Below are 18,631 nucleotides of genomic sequence, written 5' to 3'. Positions count from 1 at the left end.
TACTTTGTGAGGCCACCGTGACCTTGACCTTTGACCTTTAACTACTAAAATCAAGTGAGTTCATCCTTGAGTCCAAGTGAATATTTGTACCAAATTTGCAGAAATTCCCTGAAGGCATTCCTGAGACGGGAATGGGACGACAGACGGACAACCCGAAAACATAATGATTCAAGAAATCCAATGACTTAAATGATGTTTGCCGTGAAGATAAGGAGCTTGTGGATATAAGTGAGATGTGTCATCTTAAACCCTAAAATATGACAATTTGAGACAGAGACCGAATATCTTGTGTGTTAAATTGACCAATTTAGAGTTGATAATCTAATAAGGAGGAGTTCTACCACTGAATTTACTTTTAAATGATCTCAGATTAACCGCATGCGAATATGTAATAAAACAAAAGTAGTACTTGTACACAGCAAGGTGGAAAGAAAATCTTCACAATTTTCTGCACTCGTATACAGGTTATCTTAAAATACATTTCTGTTTTTCTTTATCTCGACTGGTTCATTATATCAAAAGAAGTTGCTATTCTAGTGGGGGAAATGTGCCCTCAAAATTTAGATCTAAAAAGTTTCAGGAAAAAGTTCAACCACGCAGGGACAGACTATGTCTTTTACAACTGGAATGCAATAACTTAGTGGCCGACAGATTCCAACCTTGTATACAGATCTGGAAGTTAAAGCTTGGGAAACTGAAAATTTGGAAAACAAATCAGACAGTGAAGTGACGCATGAGTACACAGTGTGGCTTAAGTGCGAGTTGTACTTTGTAAATCGTAGCTAACGGGTCCAGGTGTTACAGCATTTTAAACTGTGATTTGAGTTTTGAATTCCATTTGAACAACGTCACCAAAACAAAGTTGGTTTTATAAATAAAATCATGCGACGATCAGTCATAACACATTATGGGGTCAGTAAACCCAAATTACAAGAAACATATTTTCTCCTGTCCTCCAGAGTTCTAGCCATATTATTTCTAGTAGGTCCTATTTGTCCAATTTTGCTGGCGCCACCAAAATACAACAGATGACTGTAATTTCATTTGTGCAGCTCGAAGCATTGAAAAAAAACACATTTGAAAAACAATTAAGCAACATCTGTGGGTGTGTGTGTGTGTTACTGAGTAATCCACAGACCCACACTGTTTTTTATTGGAATTACTGCCCACGTGAAAAAAAGAGTCCTCGACAAGAGTTCCTGTCGACAGCATTTTGACAAGTGGATTTGTTCCTGGTGGATCACAATATAAATCCTGTAACTGAATATCAGAATGAGGTACACTGTAGTGTTCTGCTGTTGCATGAGCACTGAGGTGTGTTTCAAGGGATTTTGGGGGCCCCAGGCAAAACTGCACTGTGGGGGTCTACTTCGAACCAAACTGAGCCCCATGATGCCTGATAGACGTTGTAGTCTTCAAACCTGTAAAATTACGAAGCTTTTGTCAGAAAGTTGGCGGCATGAGGCCTCGTTAGGGGGTTATGGTGTCGTTACAGTTCCTCGCACATTACCATTCTCAGGGGCGGCCTCCAAGTTCAGGACCTGCTTTGCCAACCCTGTTGCAATGCCCCTGACTGTGATGCACACATGGAACATAAAGCTTCAGGCATCACGACTGACCTGGCTGAGGAGTTCCTAAGAAGAGGAGCAGTTATTCCAATACTGAGGATTGAGGCAAAAATAATAATTTCACTCACAATTTATAAAACTTAATTGATTGAACGTTACAGAATCCAATTTGGGGTGAGTATCACACTGATTCTCCAGTTGGAGGTGCTGCATCCTGATTCTAGTTTCACCAAACTCCGAATGAACAGGTGAACAGCTCTTTGTGCAGCAGCGGTGGCACAGCTCCAGGGTTCTGTGGACTGAGTCCAGCAGCTGCTCTTTACTTGCCACGGTTCAATTACTGCAGGTCACTTTTACAGCTCCAGGAAGAAAGCTGCCACCAGCATCACCACAGGCCAAACAAACAGCTCACTCCAAACAGGCAGGTTTAGAACGGCCACTGCACTAGTCTGAATAAATGAATAAATTCTTACAGGAAAGTTCAAACTTGTTGGTGAAAACACTAATCTCGTAAGAAATGCTGATTCTCACTGAGGTGGTAAAAAGAAATTAAAATACAAATATTTTTTGCAATCATGGTTTTCATACCCCCGTAAATATTGTACTCATTCCACCATTATATTTATCTGACAGCTGTAGTTTTTATTCACTATCTACTTGCATTTTAAAAAGTCCTGATGATGAATGGACCTGTTCAGACGAGCTATTTGAGCTTTGGTTGACAGCAAAGACTAAATTGTGCCAAAATCGGGGGAACGGCAAATCTAATTTAAGCTGCTGCATCCAGGTCATCCTCATCACAGTTGATTTGCTGGATGCAAGATCAGCGTCATCGCTGAAGAATCACCCTTTAGTTCGGACATTCGTGCTTGGCATTTGGATTTGTGTCTCTGGAGAACTTCATACATTCTGCAAACACACCCGGAGCTCGATGGTTTGTTTTATAATAAGCCAGTGGTAACTTATAGAGTCTGAAGCGCAGAAAGGAAACAAGCTTTGACTCTTCACTCCACTCCTGCGGTTCCCCTGGGATGCAGCACTGTAAGTTATAGCCCCCTGGGATTGATGGGAAATAGGAAGCATGGAAAACCAATCAGATTGCAGTCAGTGTATACAGTGTGGCTAATGGAGTGAAACACCTGTCGGGTCCCAATGTAAAATATACGTGGCCTGTTTTTTCATTCAAATAAGACTTCTGGCATTCATCTTACATTAACACATATAAGAAACAGCTCTGGAATATTAAAGACATACTGTTTAGTATTAAAATCCTTTTAATGCTGGCAAGAAAGTGTAGTCCTTTATAGGTGCTTAATTTAAAGATAAATGTTTACTGGGAAGAGGGTTTATAAGTTTGCCTGTTAAGTCGTAAGTGTACTGCAGAGACAAAGAGAAGAAAATAAGAAACACACAGAGATAGAAAGAGGAAGCCGTTCTGTAAACTGTGAGTAACCAGCCATCAACACAACTGGAAACAGCACAAACAAAATAGCAAAGTAGAGCCAGAAGGGAAACTGATGATAACACAGAACAACTACACACTGAAATATCAAGTCTTCCCTTTAACTAACGTAAAACCATGAACTTCCTGCAAAATGGCCTGACAGCCAATAGCAAAGACTTTATTTCCAAAGATACATTTTATTATATTGTATTAAATGATGGCAAACCCTGCTTAACAGCTCAAACAGGCTTATTAAGTGCTACAGTTGAGGAGCTATAGGTGGGAGTACAGCACACTATAGGGTGCACAGAAAGGTCACATTGAAACTTGTCACACAGAAACACCTGGAGGTCACATCAACATAAAATATATATTTGAACATATTCATACACACACCGATGGCACTGCATGTGACCTTTGGAGCACTTTTTCATTAAACTCAGCAAGGGGGAGGGCGGGAGGGGGGAGGGAGATCTAAATTGAGGACATGAGAGGAAACAAGGAAGTTGAGAGGGGACCTTTACGTGTGTGTAATTGGTCTATAGAGGAATTGCCAACCTGCGCACCACAGGTGGCCACCGGCCCTGTCTAAATGGCTAACCTTATAAAAGTCATTAAAGGCTCAGAGGCATGCCATGCAAGCAGGCGTGTGTGTGTGTGTGTGTGTGTGTGAGAGAGAGCAGGTGTGTGTGTGTGTGTGTATTCACCATATGTGACAATGATGGAGTGTGAGTAGCCGACACTTCACACACATTCAATGACACATTTTACAAACGTCAAACAAAGAGGGGAAGTTACCTTATGTGGCCAACAAACCTAATATAATTAAATATCTACACTTTAGTTTAGTTTAGTAACACTTCATTGAAAAAGTATTAATTTGTTGTTTTTGGCCACATGGGGGCAGCTGAACAAACTGATAACACAGCATTACCTCACTTGTCAATATCATCGTATAACATGGGGGACTTAGTGCGCACAACCAGCAGACACACAGTAATATGAGCATTCATTCAGAGATGCATTGCTGTCAACCTAACAAACGTGCACGGTAAGAATTGTACAAAAAAAAGACTTCATAATTGCATTCACGTACCTTCTTCTGCAGGACATTAACCTTCCTCTCCTTGACGTCCAGCATGTCCTTCATGTCTCTGATCTCTCCTGTCAGTGTGCTCTTTTCCTCGGTCAGGTCTTGCAGCTGCTTGGTCTTCTTCGTCAGCAACTGCTCCTTCTCCTCCAGACGCACCCGCAGAGCATCTACCTACAAAACCAGAATCAAGACTGAAGAAGTTAAGTGCATGTAAGCAGATCAGAAGTAAATAGAGAGTTAGAGCGACATATGATTTCGAAAAATGCTTACACTAGTGGACAAGATTGACAGAAAGAGAAAAGCCAATTCCACACACTCTTAGATATCAGTTCTCTTAATGTGCTTGGTTATTTCTATCAAGATCCAGGAATTATGCCGAGGGGGAAACTCAGAAAACGATCTTGTAATGTTAAAGAAAGAAAATCTGGGTCCACCCCCTGATCAGGATCCGCACCAAAATTGAATGGGTTCTTCTCTGACCCATGTCGCAACCTTCCACCAAGTTTCATGGGAATCCATTCAGTTGTTTATGTGTAATCTTGCTCAAAAACAACAAAAAGATCCTTGGCGGAGGTAAATGTACAAAGAAGTACAGAAAAATGATCAGAAAAGCTTCCACCCTTTTCCCCCCAGTATGTGTTATTGTTTAACACTGGAACTGACGTGTCCAACATATTCTCCTGACAGGACTCAACACATTAACTTGTTGACACATGGAAGTAGTAAAAGTTCCTCTCTGGCCTAATGTACCATAATGTGAACCGCTGTGGACTGATGCAGCGAAAGTGTGTGTTTGAAAGCGAGAAGGGGCCTGGAGCACATCCCATCATTTGTTACTGAGAGCGTTGTATGATTGAGCCAGCGCTGCCACAGATCAGACCGCTCACACACTTTCACACTCGCACATTAAAACCTGGCTGTGTGCAGAGAGCTGAGTGATGTCTTAGCTCACTCCAGAACCTCTTATTGGACACATTTCAGTGTTCTGCTGCACCGCCTATAGTCACACACACACAAGCACACACATGCATGCGCACTTTCAGCTAGTTGTCATGCACAGGCTATGTGCTCCTCTGTTGCTCCTCAACACCTGATTACATTTCCAGCACTTTTAACCATGGCGCAATGCGTGAACCCATTTTAACCTAATTCTGAGGTGTGTGTTTCATTTGAAGTTCAAGAGACACACTCAGATAAAGGGAAGCAGTGAGGGTGGCCTTGGTAATGGGTGTTTTAAAGTGTTACTTGGACACGGAGGTGACAGTGTGAGAGCACTTGAAGCGAAGGCTCTGCTCTGCCTTCCAGCTCATCCCTCAACTATTTCACAAGGCTGTTGGGGGGATCCATGAAGAGAGAGTGTGTAGGAGCCACTTATGGAAAGGAACTAGGTACATTTACAAAGCTACAGCACTTAAATACTAATCTGAGGTACTTTATGGAAAATAGTGAGAGAAACTATTATACATTTTACTCTCATACAGTTACTTTATTTGACAGCTCGAGGTAGTTTGCATATTGAGAGTGAAAACCCTATTACGAGAATATGAAATATGATGCACTGTTAAGCACAGCTAAAAGTAGGCTATAAAAAATTATATAGTGCTGTAGACTATAAATGGAGCGTAGGTGTGAATATGAGTGTGAATGGTAATTTGTCTCTATGTGTGTTGGCCCTGCGATGCTGAGGACCTTTCCAGGTTTTACCCACGTCTCTCTCCCAAAGTCTGGATGAGCTCCAGCTCCACTCGCGACCCTCAAATGATCAGCAATAGAGACAATGGATGATTCTGACATTAAAATGATTCCACAAAATATTTTAACATTTTGGTGTTATTAGTTTACCATTAGTTTACCATCAAGACTGGAGGCACTGGGAAACAACCACGCAGAGACATTCTCTCCGTAACTAGAAAATACATCCTCTTTTTCCTGTGATACTCTATGAACATATCTACTTGGGGTTTTTTATAAAATGAATGTCGGGTATGTTTGTTCATCCAGTTCGTCCATTATAGTTTATTCTTTTGAGGGTCACAAGGGGGGGGGCTGGAGCCGGCTGACATTGGGCGAGAGTCGGGGTACAACCTGTATTTACACTCACTTTCACACCTACAGAGAATTTCAGTCTCCAATTAAACTAACTTCAATCTACATGTTTTTGGCTTGAGGGAGGAAACTGGATTACCTGGAGAAAACCCACGTGCACACATGGAGAACACGGGCAGACACGTGGAGAACAGGCAAACTCCACATAGAAAGACCCAGTGCAAACCACAACCTCCTCCTGATGCATCAGTTCTAACTACTGCACCATGATGCCACAGACTTGTTTAAATAGTAACATTTCTGATTTCATATTTAGCATTAAAAAAATAGCGGGGCATAAATAACTAAAGAAATGGCAAGAACTACAGAAGGAGGGCTGTGTTTGGATCACACTTCCTACCTCCTTTTGTGTGTTTGTGTGTGTGTGTGTGTGTGTGTGAAGTGAGAGTGCTCAGACACACAGAGGCTCCTCTCAAGTAGCAGCATTAGAGGCAGTCCAGGACTCCCAGGTGTAAGATGGTGAAGAATTTATCTCATATTGCTTCTCTGGCCGACAACCAGAGTCTGAACTGAGCCCTGTTCTGTCTTCACCACTCCAACACTGGCACGCACACAAAGCCCACACCAGTGACACCGCTAATCCTCTGAACGAACATTACGTTAGTGCCCGCACATTGATTTGTGCCGATGCCCATGTGCTGCAGCAGAACTGTGCGTGCATGCGTGTTAGTCGGTGTGTATGTGAGACATGAGAGAAAGAGCCCCCCCCTCTAACCCCACCTGGCAAGGAGCAATTTAGCAAGAATGTAGCAGAGAGGCCTAACAGGAAATCCCTGCTGTCTCACCTGCGCTGGCCCTCTAAGCTGTGATAGTACTGTACAGACGCCCTGCTAATACCCTCTTAAAGTGCTCATTGCTGCCAGACACAGTACACGGAGAGAGGAGGAGGACAGATGAGGAGCGAGGGATGAAAGGGCGGAGACGCGTGAGGGTGAAAGCTTGAGGAGAGATAAATGAAAGACTGAAAAGACGGTGGGTAGAGATGATGGAGACTGTCGGAGATCATTTGACTTGAGCACATCAACACCGCTGACATGCTGCTCCGCCACCGGCCTCAGCTGCCGCCGCATCAGCAGGTCTGTCACAGGAAATAATGTTTGGCTTTATCAGCTGGCACGCACGCTGAGATGATGGACAGCTAACAAGTCGTAGTGATTAACCTCTCTCTTCTCCTTCAATTTCCTCTCCAATTTTCCTCGCCCCCCCCCTCTTCTCCATGTCCTCTTCCAACAGCACCTCTCTCTCTCACACGGCCACTTCTGCCTCTCCATCAACACCCCCGTCCCTCCAGCCGTGCTCCGAGCGCTCCGGGAGTTTTTCCTATTGGCGTTTAAAGGTGCGGGTCCTGCGGCGAGACAAAGTGATATGTCGGTGCGAGAAATCCCTCAAGCCGGGTTGTCGCTGGGAAAGACCCACATATGGCTTTGTAGGTTCGTGCATTTCTGTGTGGATTTGTGTTCCAATAAATTTTAGACAACATGCAACTCCTACAGTCTCCGGGACAACTGCGGTACTCATTCTGACTTCACAATTGGACACTAGGGACTACAGTCCGTTTTATAATCATTGCTTTTTATAAGTGCATGAGAGAGAAAAAGAAAGAGGAAGGTGAGGGGGAGACGAAGAGGGGCCCACTGCTGTCCAGCCGTCCAAAGGACTTTGGCGATTGCATTGAGGCATTCCCTTTAAATAGAAGAATTAAAAAAACATCACCCCGTCATCCCCCATAACCTCACTTCAGTTTTCCAGTCCCTCACTCAGCACAATATCATTTAAAAAAATGACCTTGATATGTTTTCAAGATTCTGCGGTTGCAAAACTATTAATTATTGGCAATACATGGGATTTCATTAAATTATCGAGATTTACAGTCTCAAATTAATAACCAGCGAGGTGTGCGTACACACATGTATGTTTTTCTTCATGCACAGATGCAAGTAACTGCGATCAAATATGCAATCATGCACACAAATACATAAACTCTGTCATTCTCCTCGACTTCCTCTCTCATGCTCGCAATCACAGCCAAATGTGTATTCTGGACACTGGTTAGCAAAGTAAAACAGAGGCTTAAAGAAAACAGCTTCTCTGTTTGTCCTCACCTCCCTTTTTCCTGCCTCACATTTCATCATAAAAGTTTTTCTGGCAGGCAAATTTGCAAAGGTATCGAGCCCAGCGTCAGCTGTGGTCGGCAATAAACAACACACGGATTATATGAGTCGACCACAGTCAAAACGGCAGAACTAGAGAAGATGGGGAGACCACAGAAAAGGCCTGGGAATGCACCAACACTTGCACACGAACAGTTGCACTCTCACTCAGCCACCTGGGAGTCCAATGTTGCAAGTAGAGTCCCAATCTAACTGTTCTGACCTTCACACATGGAAACACACCCATTGAAACACACACAGATACGCACACACACTCATGAGCTATACAATTTTTTGCATCCCTGTTCAAAGTTAAAGTTTGAATGACACTTGAGCTGACAACACCACCATTAAAGTTCTTAAATCCCTGGAGTGGAGTGGATCTGGCATCTGAACTCGGACACACTCCATCAGCTGCATCAGTTCAGGCTGCTGTGGTGCACTACACACACAGCTGTGTGAGCGATTCACTTCTCTGGCTGTATGACGTCCAACCAAGCCTGTGTAAATACAGCAAAGGGCAGCCATTAGATTTAACCTATTTAAAGATCTGTGCTATATAATTAATCATCTAAATTTATGACATAATATTGAACTAATTCGTGTTTGTCTAGCCATCAATGCGGCCAAGTCTGGACTGTATCACTGAAAGAAAGAAAGCTATTTCATTTCAGGATGATGTTAGACCACCAGAGAGTTTCCCACAGCAGCTATAATGAATCGAATATCTCTTTTAGGTGAAGTAAATGCATCAAGGAGAAGCCAACACATTCTGATATAATGGGGAAGGATATAATGATACAATGAAAGAAAAATGGCCAATCCAGCCATTAAAAGGGGAATTTATACATTATCACTGCACCGCCTGACACAGACGTGTATTAACACCTGACTGTGGGCACCTTTTGCTCACACAGCTGTGGGAGGGAGTGGTGTTAAATGATCCATAGTTTCCTGATGAGGCAATAGGAACCTCTACTAGACGTCACTGTTCATAGTTACAAGGTTCAAAATCCTGAAGAGGGTTTCTTTTTCCATATGAATACACTCATGTGTGTGCACACAGGTGCAGGTGGAAGTTGTAATGTCAAATGCAAGAATGGCAGACTTCACAGAGCAAGTTTAGCTTCCTGGATACCCTGTGCTGATTCTCACATTTAACACACACACACACACACACACACACACACACACACACACACACACACACACACACACACACACACACACACACACCCATACTGTATAAACAAGCACATGCATGCACACAGAGGATTTCCTCTCCACCTGAGCCGGCCACGCCAGACATGACGACACTGGGGCTGATCGCTGCGGAAATAAGGGGCGACCCCTGTCCTGGGGCGTGGGCTGGGTGTCATTTGAGGTGTGCCATCAAAGCCTGGGATGAGGCAGCAGTCAGAGCTCTGATTAGGAATCATATAATGGACGGATCACCTCAGGGCCGGCTCGGGATAATAAGCGGATGTAAACTGCCTCACAGCGGGGGCTGCGGGGTGGAGAGTGGGGCACATTCTCATCGTGCGCCGCAACATCTGTTGATAAAACCATGGCAACACAGCTGTCTGCCCACAGGCTATAGAGAGAACATGGGAAAGCACAGGAAAAAGAAAAAAGAAAAAAGACAAGGGCACATACTCACGCAAAGAACTCCCAGGATCCACCGACAAAAGGATCTTTGTCAATGGAATGAATGAACGTTTTCTGCTAAAGCATAAAAGTCGATCATGCCATGCTTTGGGTATTGTGGCAGTGGATGGATATACGACACAGAAAATGGAGGGGACTCACTCCGGGTACCATCACACTGTACGCAGCTGCCTCAATCCCTCTTTCGCCCTCCATCCATCATCATTATGTCCTCCAGCAGAGACACACACACACACACACATACCAACACATAAACCCACACACATACATATAAAGGAAGAGACGCTGCAGGCGTTCCCCCTCATTAACACTTGCTCCTTCTTTGATTATTTTTCCTGATCATTTCCAGCTCCACACGCCAGTTGCTACATCCTGTTTCCAGCGAATCCATTTCCTGTCAGACCGCAGTGAAGAGTCACTCTGGCGAACACGTGGGGAAGGATACAGTCTGTAGCAGGATCTTGACCAACAAGTGAAACAACTGCTTGATAAAAAACACTCACAATAGACATTGAGTGGATGAACAGTGTTTGAAAAAGTCAAGGCTCCAGAATAAACTTTTAAATTGTTGTCACTCATTGTCACTACACTACTGCATGCGTGACGGTTCATGCATGTACATAGGTGACAAACATAAAATGGAGATTTTACTGAACTCCAGCAAACTCCTCTGAGTATAATCAAACAATTGCATTCATCATATGTAATTAATGCATAATTAAGGACTCCTCAGATCCCAGCATGGTTTATCTAACTGTCTAGAGGAGAGGAGAGGAGAGGAGAGGAGAGGAGAGGAGAGGAGAGGAGAGGAGAGTCGAGTCCTGTATTTCTACTTTTCCCTTGTTCAATCATTATTCAAAAAGACATTTTGATTGAATTTGTGGGAGAGAAAACTACTTCTGGTTGATATTTTCAAAGTGTAATTTTGTATGTTTGCCTGTGCATGTGTCTATATGTGGACAGAATTAGAGGTTAAAGCAGCGTGACCCTGAAGAAGATGAGGTCAGGATAAAAACAAAGAAGCGTATTGTTCCTGGCTGTCTCCATCAACTCACTGCCCTGGTTAACCAGCCGCTGACTGACAGCAGGCCAAGCAAAGCCTTCATTACCCTCTGCATTTATGTGTGTTTTTGTTTTGTTTCAAAATGTAGAAAAAATAAAGACCTCCATGTGGGATAAATCATCACACAAATGAAATTGACCTTCACTCTCCTCTGTAGGATCATTACTGTATCATAACAATTAATACATGTTAGTGGAGAGTAATGTAACTGTATCTCAATCCACCTGTGTATAATCAGATTTGTATTTGGAGTGCACCCATATTCTGACATTTACGGTAAATGTATTCAAATGACCTGAAGCGATGGTGAGTTTATTCTGTTATTTTTCTCACTTTACAAAAACAGGTATTTTATACATCCTGAGATTATAATCAAATGAATCTTAGTCATGTGTATATACTGTTATTCTGAAAGCTGGACATGTATCCTCACTGTAAGTTTGCCAAGTGTGACGCAGTTGGATAACTTGTGCTGGGGTACAATTAACATGTCACAGCGTCGCTTCAGGTAAGATCTTCTCACTGTAACATTTTGTCCTTTCAGCCAATGTCAACATTTAAAAATCATTATCGATTACACAACAGATTTCTAAATTTTTTTTTTAATGGAAACTTACAAATCTCATTATGCACAAATTGATTCTGCAAACACATTTGCAGATTCCTGTACACATTCACAAATCTGATTATGCACACATGGTTTGAGATACAGTTACACAACCCTCCGCTCCCATTTGTAAATAGTTCTGCTTCAATAATGGCCCTATAGTCCTCGAACTTAACGCACGAGTTGCGCCGAAGCATGTGGTATGCGCACACTAATGTGCGTTTTATGTGCATATGGACAAGTAACGTTGTGCACACGCTCATGTTTGTCGGCCCTTTCAGTCGCGCACATATTTACCTCGTTCCCTGCGTAAACCATTAAATATCTCATCCCCCTTCTGACCCCTATAACTCCACTTTATGGCTTTTCCACATGGCCTCTGAAGAACTCGCGGGGGCTTTATTTTGGACCGTGCCATGTTTGTTCTGGGGGGCTCTGACGCTTTGCTACTCACACTGCATCCCAAACCACAGCACCCCAGGAACCTGGGAGCAAGCTGCTGGGTCTGAGAATTGGTGACCGTGGTCAGCGCAGTTCAGATGAGGTCATATTAAAAATGGTCTGCAGTGGTTGGGGACTCATCACAACAGGTCCAGGGTTTAAATGTGAGCTTGACAATTAGTGGTCAGCTCAAAACGGGAACTGTTTCCCATTTACATAAGCCAACAAACTCACTGTCCTCCTCCGTGAGTTCATCAAGTTCTCACCTATGTTATTCGCCCTCGATTGTGGTGGTATCGACAGATGGCGGCTGAGCGTTTGACAGAGGAAAAGGGGGAGGTAGGTGACAAAATGTGGGGAGAGATGACAGATGGAGGAAGGTTGTATGAAAGAAGAGAAAATATGGACAAAGGGAGCCAAAGGGAATGAGGCAGAAAGAAAGACACAGAGAGAGAGAACACAGCGGGAGGAGAGTCCAGGGTGGAGCGTAACCAGGCTGAGACCACATCTCTTCTCCGCCTCACTACCTATACTGACCATCAATCAGCACAGAGAACAAGGAAAGATCAACAAAAACAGTCCAGCAGGGACCACAACACACTGTACCATCACATCACTCACTGACAAAAGCCCACAGCCTCCTACATCCATCAAGAAACTCTATTCTCTCACTTCTCACTTCCTCCTGTTGCTCCATCTATCCTTGATTCTTTCCCTCTCCCTATCCAGAATCTTTTTTTTTTTGGTGATATTTTTCCTCTTGTTTTCCCCCCCCATCCATCACTGTCGCTACGGCTGATGTTAACAAGTCACTTTTGAGTAATTTATATCTTCTCCGAGTCATTACACCTCAACCTCAGAATCAAAACTCAGCGGAGGTCCTCTGGCAGACGCACAGCCAACGCCGGTGATGAAAGAGAACACGAGATATTTGAGGTCACATCTGAGAAAGTTAAATTGAATAACCACAGACTGTGTTCTCTGTAAACACGGACATGTTGCCACATTGCAAAATGTGCATTGACGGCGTGCTGCTTCTAACACGTCTGAGAGCATTCGGTGAGGAACAAAGTATCATGGCCGTGTTATGTTCCTGATTCAGGCTTTGACTGAAACACCTTCCGCCCACTTCATGTCTGGGTTTCCCCCATGTGGGTAAGTGGCCACCTGCAAAGTTTATGGACCTTCACAAAATGGAAACCTCAACTAATGACTCGCAAAAGACATTAAATGCAACATGATTTGTTGCAGCCAAAGACTGAGGGTAATAACTCAAATCATGTGACTCTCAAGGACTTTGAGTTCCAACTAAATAAGACAGCAGAGATAGTGATTAAAAAAACACAAAGGCTGGTGCTCACTAGGGGATTTCCAACTCTTAACCGATTTAAAAAACATGGGAGACCACAGACTTTATGACAAATTGAACTGCTTTTTCAGTTTCGTAATATAATACATATATCATACATATTTATGATTCGCGATCAATCAGTAGTATTTAGATTATTTTATAAACCCCTCACACTGTCCCCCACTCCGACCAAGCCCGATTATCATACAGTGTGCACCAGCCCAAAGACATATTCATGCAAAAGAATTGGTTCTATTGGCATTGGAACCAGAATTGGAATCTGCAGTGAAAGGGTTTATATTTCCTTTTTTATGATAGAAAAAAAAACTGCAATCCGAGTCAAACCAAAATTTTACTTGGATCCCATTTTGGGACTTTTTTATAATAATGAAACATTTGAGATGGAGGCAGGATCTTTTTCAGCCTGTGAAGGGGGACAGGCCAGAAAAAGTTTTGCAAATTCCAAATCCAATACAATTGAAGTAAAGGGCGACCACAGCTTTGAGTCAAATTTAAGTGCTGGGTTTTATGAACCCTTGGATGACACCACAGGAGCAGTTTGGAGGCATATTAGGTTTTTCTCAGTTGTTTTTTACGTTTGAAGAATCGGTCGCCAGTTACTTCAATTGTATTGGATTTGGCTGCAATGCTGTTTACCCCTGAAACTCCAAAAGTGTTTTGTGGACTCAAACACTTCACCCACCCCTCCATCTGCATAGTGGAGAGTAGATAATGAGTGAATTTCCGTTTTTGGGTGAACTATCCCTTCAATATTAATTCTAGTCAAATTGTGCAAATAAAAACATTGGTATACCAGTTAAATATTTACAAATGTTATCTGGTAATATCACTGCATGTCCTTTATTTCTTGTCTTTCACACTGTGAGGTTATTGATGATGAGAATGCCTTCAAACTTATTTTTGTTGTAGTCCTCGGCGTTCAAGAAGATGAGGCCTAAACCTGGCTTCTCATCACCTGAACCCACCGAAAGCCGGCATCATTTTAAAAAGCAGCATTGTCAGGTAAATGTGTCTTTATAGAAACTGTACCTGCAATACTCAAAGAGCATCAACAACATCTTAACCCTATTCAGTATGTGGTGTTGATTGTAGCTGGAGGTAAGCTGACACACCAAATTCAAATTCCCGAAAAAAAAAGAAAATCCCCAATTTAAATATTTGAATTGCAGGCAATTTGAGCTTTTAGTGGATTTAAGTTAAAATGAGTCTTCATTAAAATAAACAAGTTTTTAATGCAGTTGGTTTCATCAAATGAGCTCTTGAGGTTAACAGTGTACTGTAAATCTGTCATTTAAATGTATCTCTGTAGGTTCAAGCAGATAATAGATGACAATGCGATGACAACCATCTAAAATAGTACTATCATATTTTACCTAAAAAAAGTATAATAATAATCGGGAAAATCCATTTCCATTAGTTTTCTTCTTTCTTGAATAATATAATAACAAACAGGCCCAAATTCTGATTTGCCCTCTTTAGTCAAACCTCCTTATTTTCCAAATTCTGTTCTCAAAGAAAACTAAACACAGTCTGAGCACCTGCGAGCCCTTGAGTTGTGGCTGGTTCCTTTAGCGCTGGCTGGTTAAAAATGCAGGAAGGTCTCTGATAGGTTATCTGATCTGCTGGATCATAGTTACAGCCCCGCATTGTCCTGATCGAGGCAGGAAAGACACACACACCTACTGTATTAAACGGGTTCAATTTCCACAGACGTGCAACACACACACACACAAACACACACACACATTATTTTCCACATTTTCCAGCTATGTGGAGACAGATTCAATCACGCCCATTTAGAAGCTGTCCTTTACTTTGACTGACAAATAAGTACACCTCCACTTTCTCGTTCCCTTGCTCACAGTGCCTGCTCTGTTCAGCAGCCAGTCCACGCTCAGTCCCGTCCTGATGTGAATTGCTTTTAGAGACAAGTGTCTGGGAGATGAAGCTGCTCCTCGGGTCCGGGACACACCGGCCTGTCTCTGGGGAAGAGGACTACTGTACCAATCACTGTCATTTATGATGAAACCTACCACACACACACATACACACACAGGGAGGAGGGTGTATGCTGGGCCAATAATCATGAATTGGACAAAAAGCATCAAACATGTTGCTCTTGAGCAATTTTAAATGAGATGAGAGAAAGCTGAATCAAACTGCCGAGGGGGAGATGAAGTAATAATGATTGGATGGAAGGAATGAGGTGAAAAGAGAGATCCTCTGCTCTCTAACTGACGGAGAGCAGAGGAATGCAGAACCATGGCTGGCCTCGTGCTCACTCAGTATCTCTACCCATCCTCTGTTCTGCCCACTTATTCCAGGAAACCTTAGCCGTTCCCAAGTGGGGAGAAAATGTCAATTGCAGGAAAAAACTACAGATTGGGGATGAGAGTTTAGTAATCAGCAAAGTCAGCATGTGTGTGACTGTGTGTGTGTTAGTGTGTGTGTGTGTGTGACTGTATGAGTGGACTGCTGTAGCCTAGGAGAAGTGACGACAGGGCAGGTCGCAGAACACACTGAGTCAGGAGCACTACTGTACTGTCAAACAGTATCTTGTCATGCACCCATATGTTAATGCATAAGCATATTAACAGACAGATAACACACACGGGCATCATTTCCACTTTGGCAGAGAAATCTCTCAACAACAACGGAACCATCGTCTTAGCCGTCGGTGAAGGTGGACACTGATATCTCTCCCTGACATGTTTCAGAATCACAAGGTCGGTTTCTTTTCAAAGAGCGGTCCAACATGATGAAACATCTCATAACCTGTCTTCAACCAACACACTCTAAAAGAATTAAGTTGTACATGTCTCCATTTAAATACAAAACCTCCCCCTGAAAACATCGACCCTAGTGTCTTACTGGCTAAAATCCACGGCCCCATTGAACAACTGTGTTTCGGAAAGGTTTTGTAATAACTGTACATCTCCCCTTCCTCCAACAACCCAGAAATGAAGCCCAAAAAACAGTATCCAGGTTCCTATAGATACACATGCTCACCAAGCTCAGTCTCAGCGGTCAAGCGTCATGTTACATTCTGTTTTTATATCATCAAATAACTAATTAAAACCAAACTTAACCGAAAAAAAGAATTATTTGATGTTTACTTTCACTTTTTAGTCCGGTCCATGTCCTGTCCACTAACAGGGAGGAGGATGGATTTATGACCTATACTAAAGCCAGCCACCAGGGGACCATCGAGGTGCTTTGGCTTCAATGTTTGGAAACTGTCATGTCTTCCATCTTTATACACAGTGACTGTACCCGGTAACTCTGGTCCCGAGCATATTCACGACTTATTACCACAACCGACATAACAAGCACAACATGACATGAGTCGAAAAATCTGAGAAGCAAAAATATAGAGATCCATTACATACTAGAAAGCAGGTTGTAGATTATTGTTTTGAAATAATGTCTTTATTATATAAATATTATATTTTATTATTACACATTATGTGGCCACTCTGGAATTAAATTAATGGAAATCTGTGGTAGAGACGGAGAACTTTAAGCCCTCGAGGCCCCGAATTACCAGAACTTATCAAAAGTGCGAACAAAGGCGACGTCATAGTGAACCACAGCCTGCAGAACCCTTTTATCTCCCTCTCTCTCTTTCAGGGGGTTATCGGAGGGCAAATCATAAACTGATGAGGTAACACGTGTCCTGATCTTGCCATAAAGTTACACGTACCACAAAAGGACACAAACATTTATTCACACGTGATTTCAGTTGGACACACAAGCACAAACAAGCACACACATAAAAAACACCACCCACTGAAAAGCAATTCTTTTAAGTATGATGTATTCAGCGAACTGCGAGGGCCAAAATTCCTTGCACATGTATGGACAATTAGGCCTAATTTTGGCCCAAATTGCTTCCTGTAATGATGAGTGGACATAGTTAGCGGGCCGCTCTCAAACTGCCGAACACAAAGAGATCTAAAGTATCAGTTCCAGGTCCAGAGTGTGATGGAGAAAAATGCTAAATGATCTCCATCGCCCCCCCACCACCTCACACACACACACAGATGCACACCTCCAAATCCCAGCATGCAACGCACCTCCATTCCTAACAGCAGTGATAAAATCATAAGAGTCATAGAGTTGAAAAAACATATTCAAAGATGAAGAACAAAAGCTGCCAGCTTTCTCCAGCCTTCTGACCGACCCGCCCACATGTGGAAGCCCCCTGGTGGGCTCACGGCTGCACAGTTTCCCCTTAAGTTCCTGATGTTGTGTATCTGCCAACAAATGCAATGCACTGGAGGTCCTTGCATGAGTGTTCTTGCGATGACCTCTTATCCTCTCACATATCTCAAGTATCTGTGCATGAAACCTGTTCATCAAGGCTACTTTTCCATGAACGGTCCACATGATAAACATCACTGTTAATGTGCCAGCATTAATCTAGCAGCAAATGTTCTCTGCTGACCCCAGACTACAGCCCGAAGGGCACTCGGAGAGCACATACCTCCGCCAGGGCTAATGCCCTATCGTGCCATGTTAAATCCTGGATCTGCCCATTTATCCAGATCCGCCCCAGAATTGGTTTCTTCATTGGGTAATGCCAGACCCCTCCAAAGCTTTTTGCTCTTAGTCAAACAAAGAGTTTAAACCAGGAAGCATACATACTACAATCCAATACATTTTATAATCAATGTAATGTCAGAGAAAGGGATTAAGACCCATAACATATTATGGCCCTTGATGGCTCCTGTTATTATTGCAGCGATCTACAGACATTTTCAGGCAGCCACATCCATATGAGGGTGTTTGTATCTTCACGAATGTTGGAGTGGCTCTGTGCATCAGGGGGAGTGTATTTGTGAGTGTTATCTGTGTGTAACTGGTGTGTGTGTGTGTGTCTGTGTTGTGCGATTGCACACTGACCTCTGTCTGCAGAGTGCTCGCACGTTGCTCCTTGGCGCTGAGTGATTCCTTGAGCACCTCGATGTGTTGCTTGCAGTCCGAGTTCTGATTGGTCAGTGTCTCTAGTTTGGTCTGCAGGGTCTGCATCTCTGTCTCCTTCCTGTTCAGCTCCTGCTTCTGCTGCTCTATCTGCCAATCACAGCCACACACACACATGAACACATTTGTTATGATA

The 18,631-nt window shown here is 43.0% G+C and overlaps 1 protein-coding gene across 5 annotated transcripts in view; it reads right to left on the bottom strand.

Moving 5' to 3' along the window:
- The window catches only part of LOC118111007 (ERC protein 2), a 148,988-nt gene that overhangs the window by 109,846 nt on the left and 20,511 nt on the right, over positions 1 to 18,631 (bottom strand). For all 5 annotated transcript variants that reach the window (XM_035159224.2, XM_047340468.1, XM_035159225.2 and 2 more), the window contains 2 exons: positions 18,418 to 18,585; positions 4,109 to 4,276 (listed from right to left, as the gene is read on the bottom strand). In XM_035159224.2, the coding sequence (XP_035015115.1) occupies positions 4,109 to 4,276; positions 18,418 to 18,585 (336 nt within the window). The remainder of the gene's footprint in view (positions 1 to 4,108; positions 4,277 to 18,417; positions 18,586 to 18,631) is intronic.

The sequence above is a fragment of the Hippoglossus stenolepis genome, chromosome 6 (assembly GCF_022539355.2).
Source record: "Hippoglossus stenolepis isolate QCI-W04-F060 chromosome 6, HSTE1.2, whole genome shotgun sequence".
NCBI classification, from domain to species: Eukaryota; Metazoa; Chordata; class Actinopteri; order Pleuronectiformes; family Pleuronectidae; genus Hippoglossus; species Hippoglossus stenolepis.
This window is presented reverse-complemented; position numbering and strand designations above follow the sequence as displayed.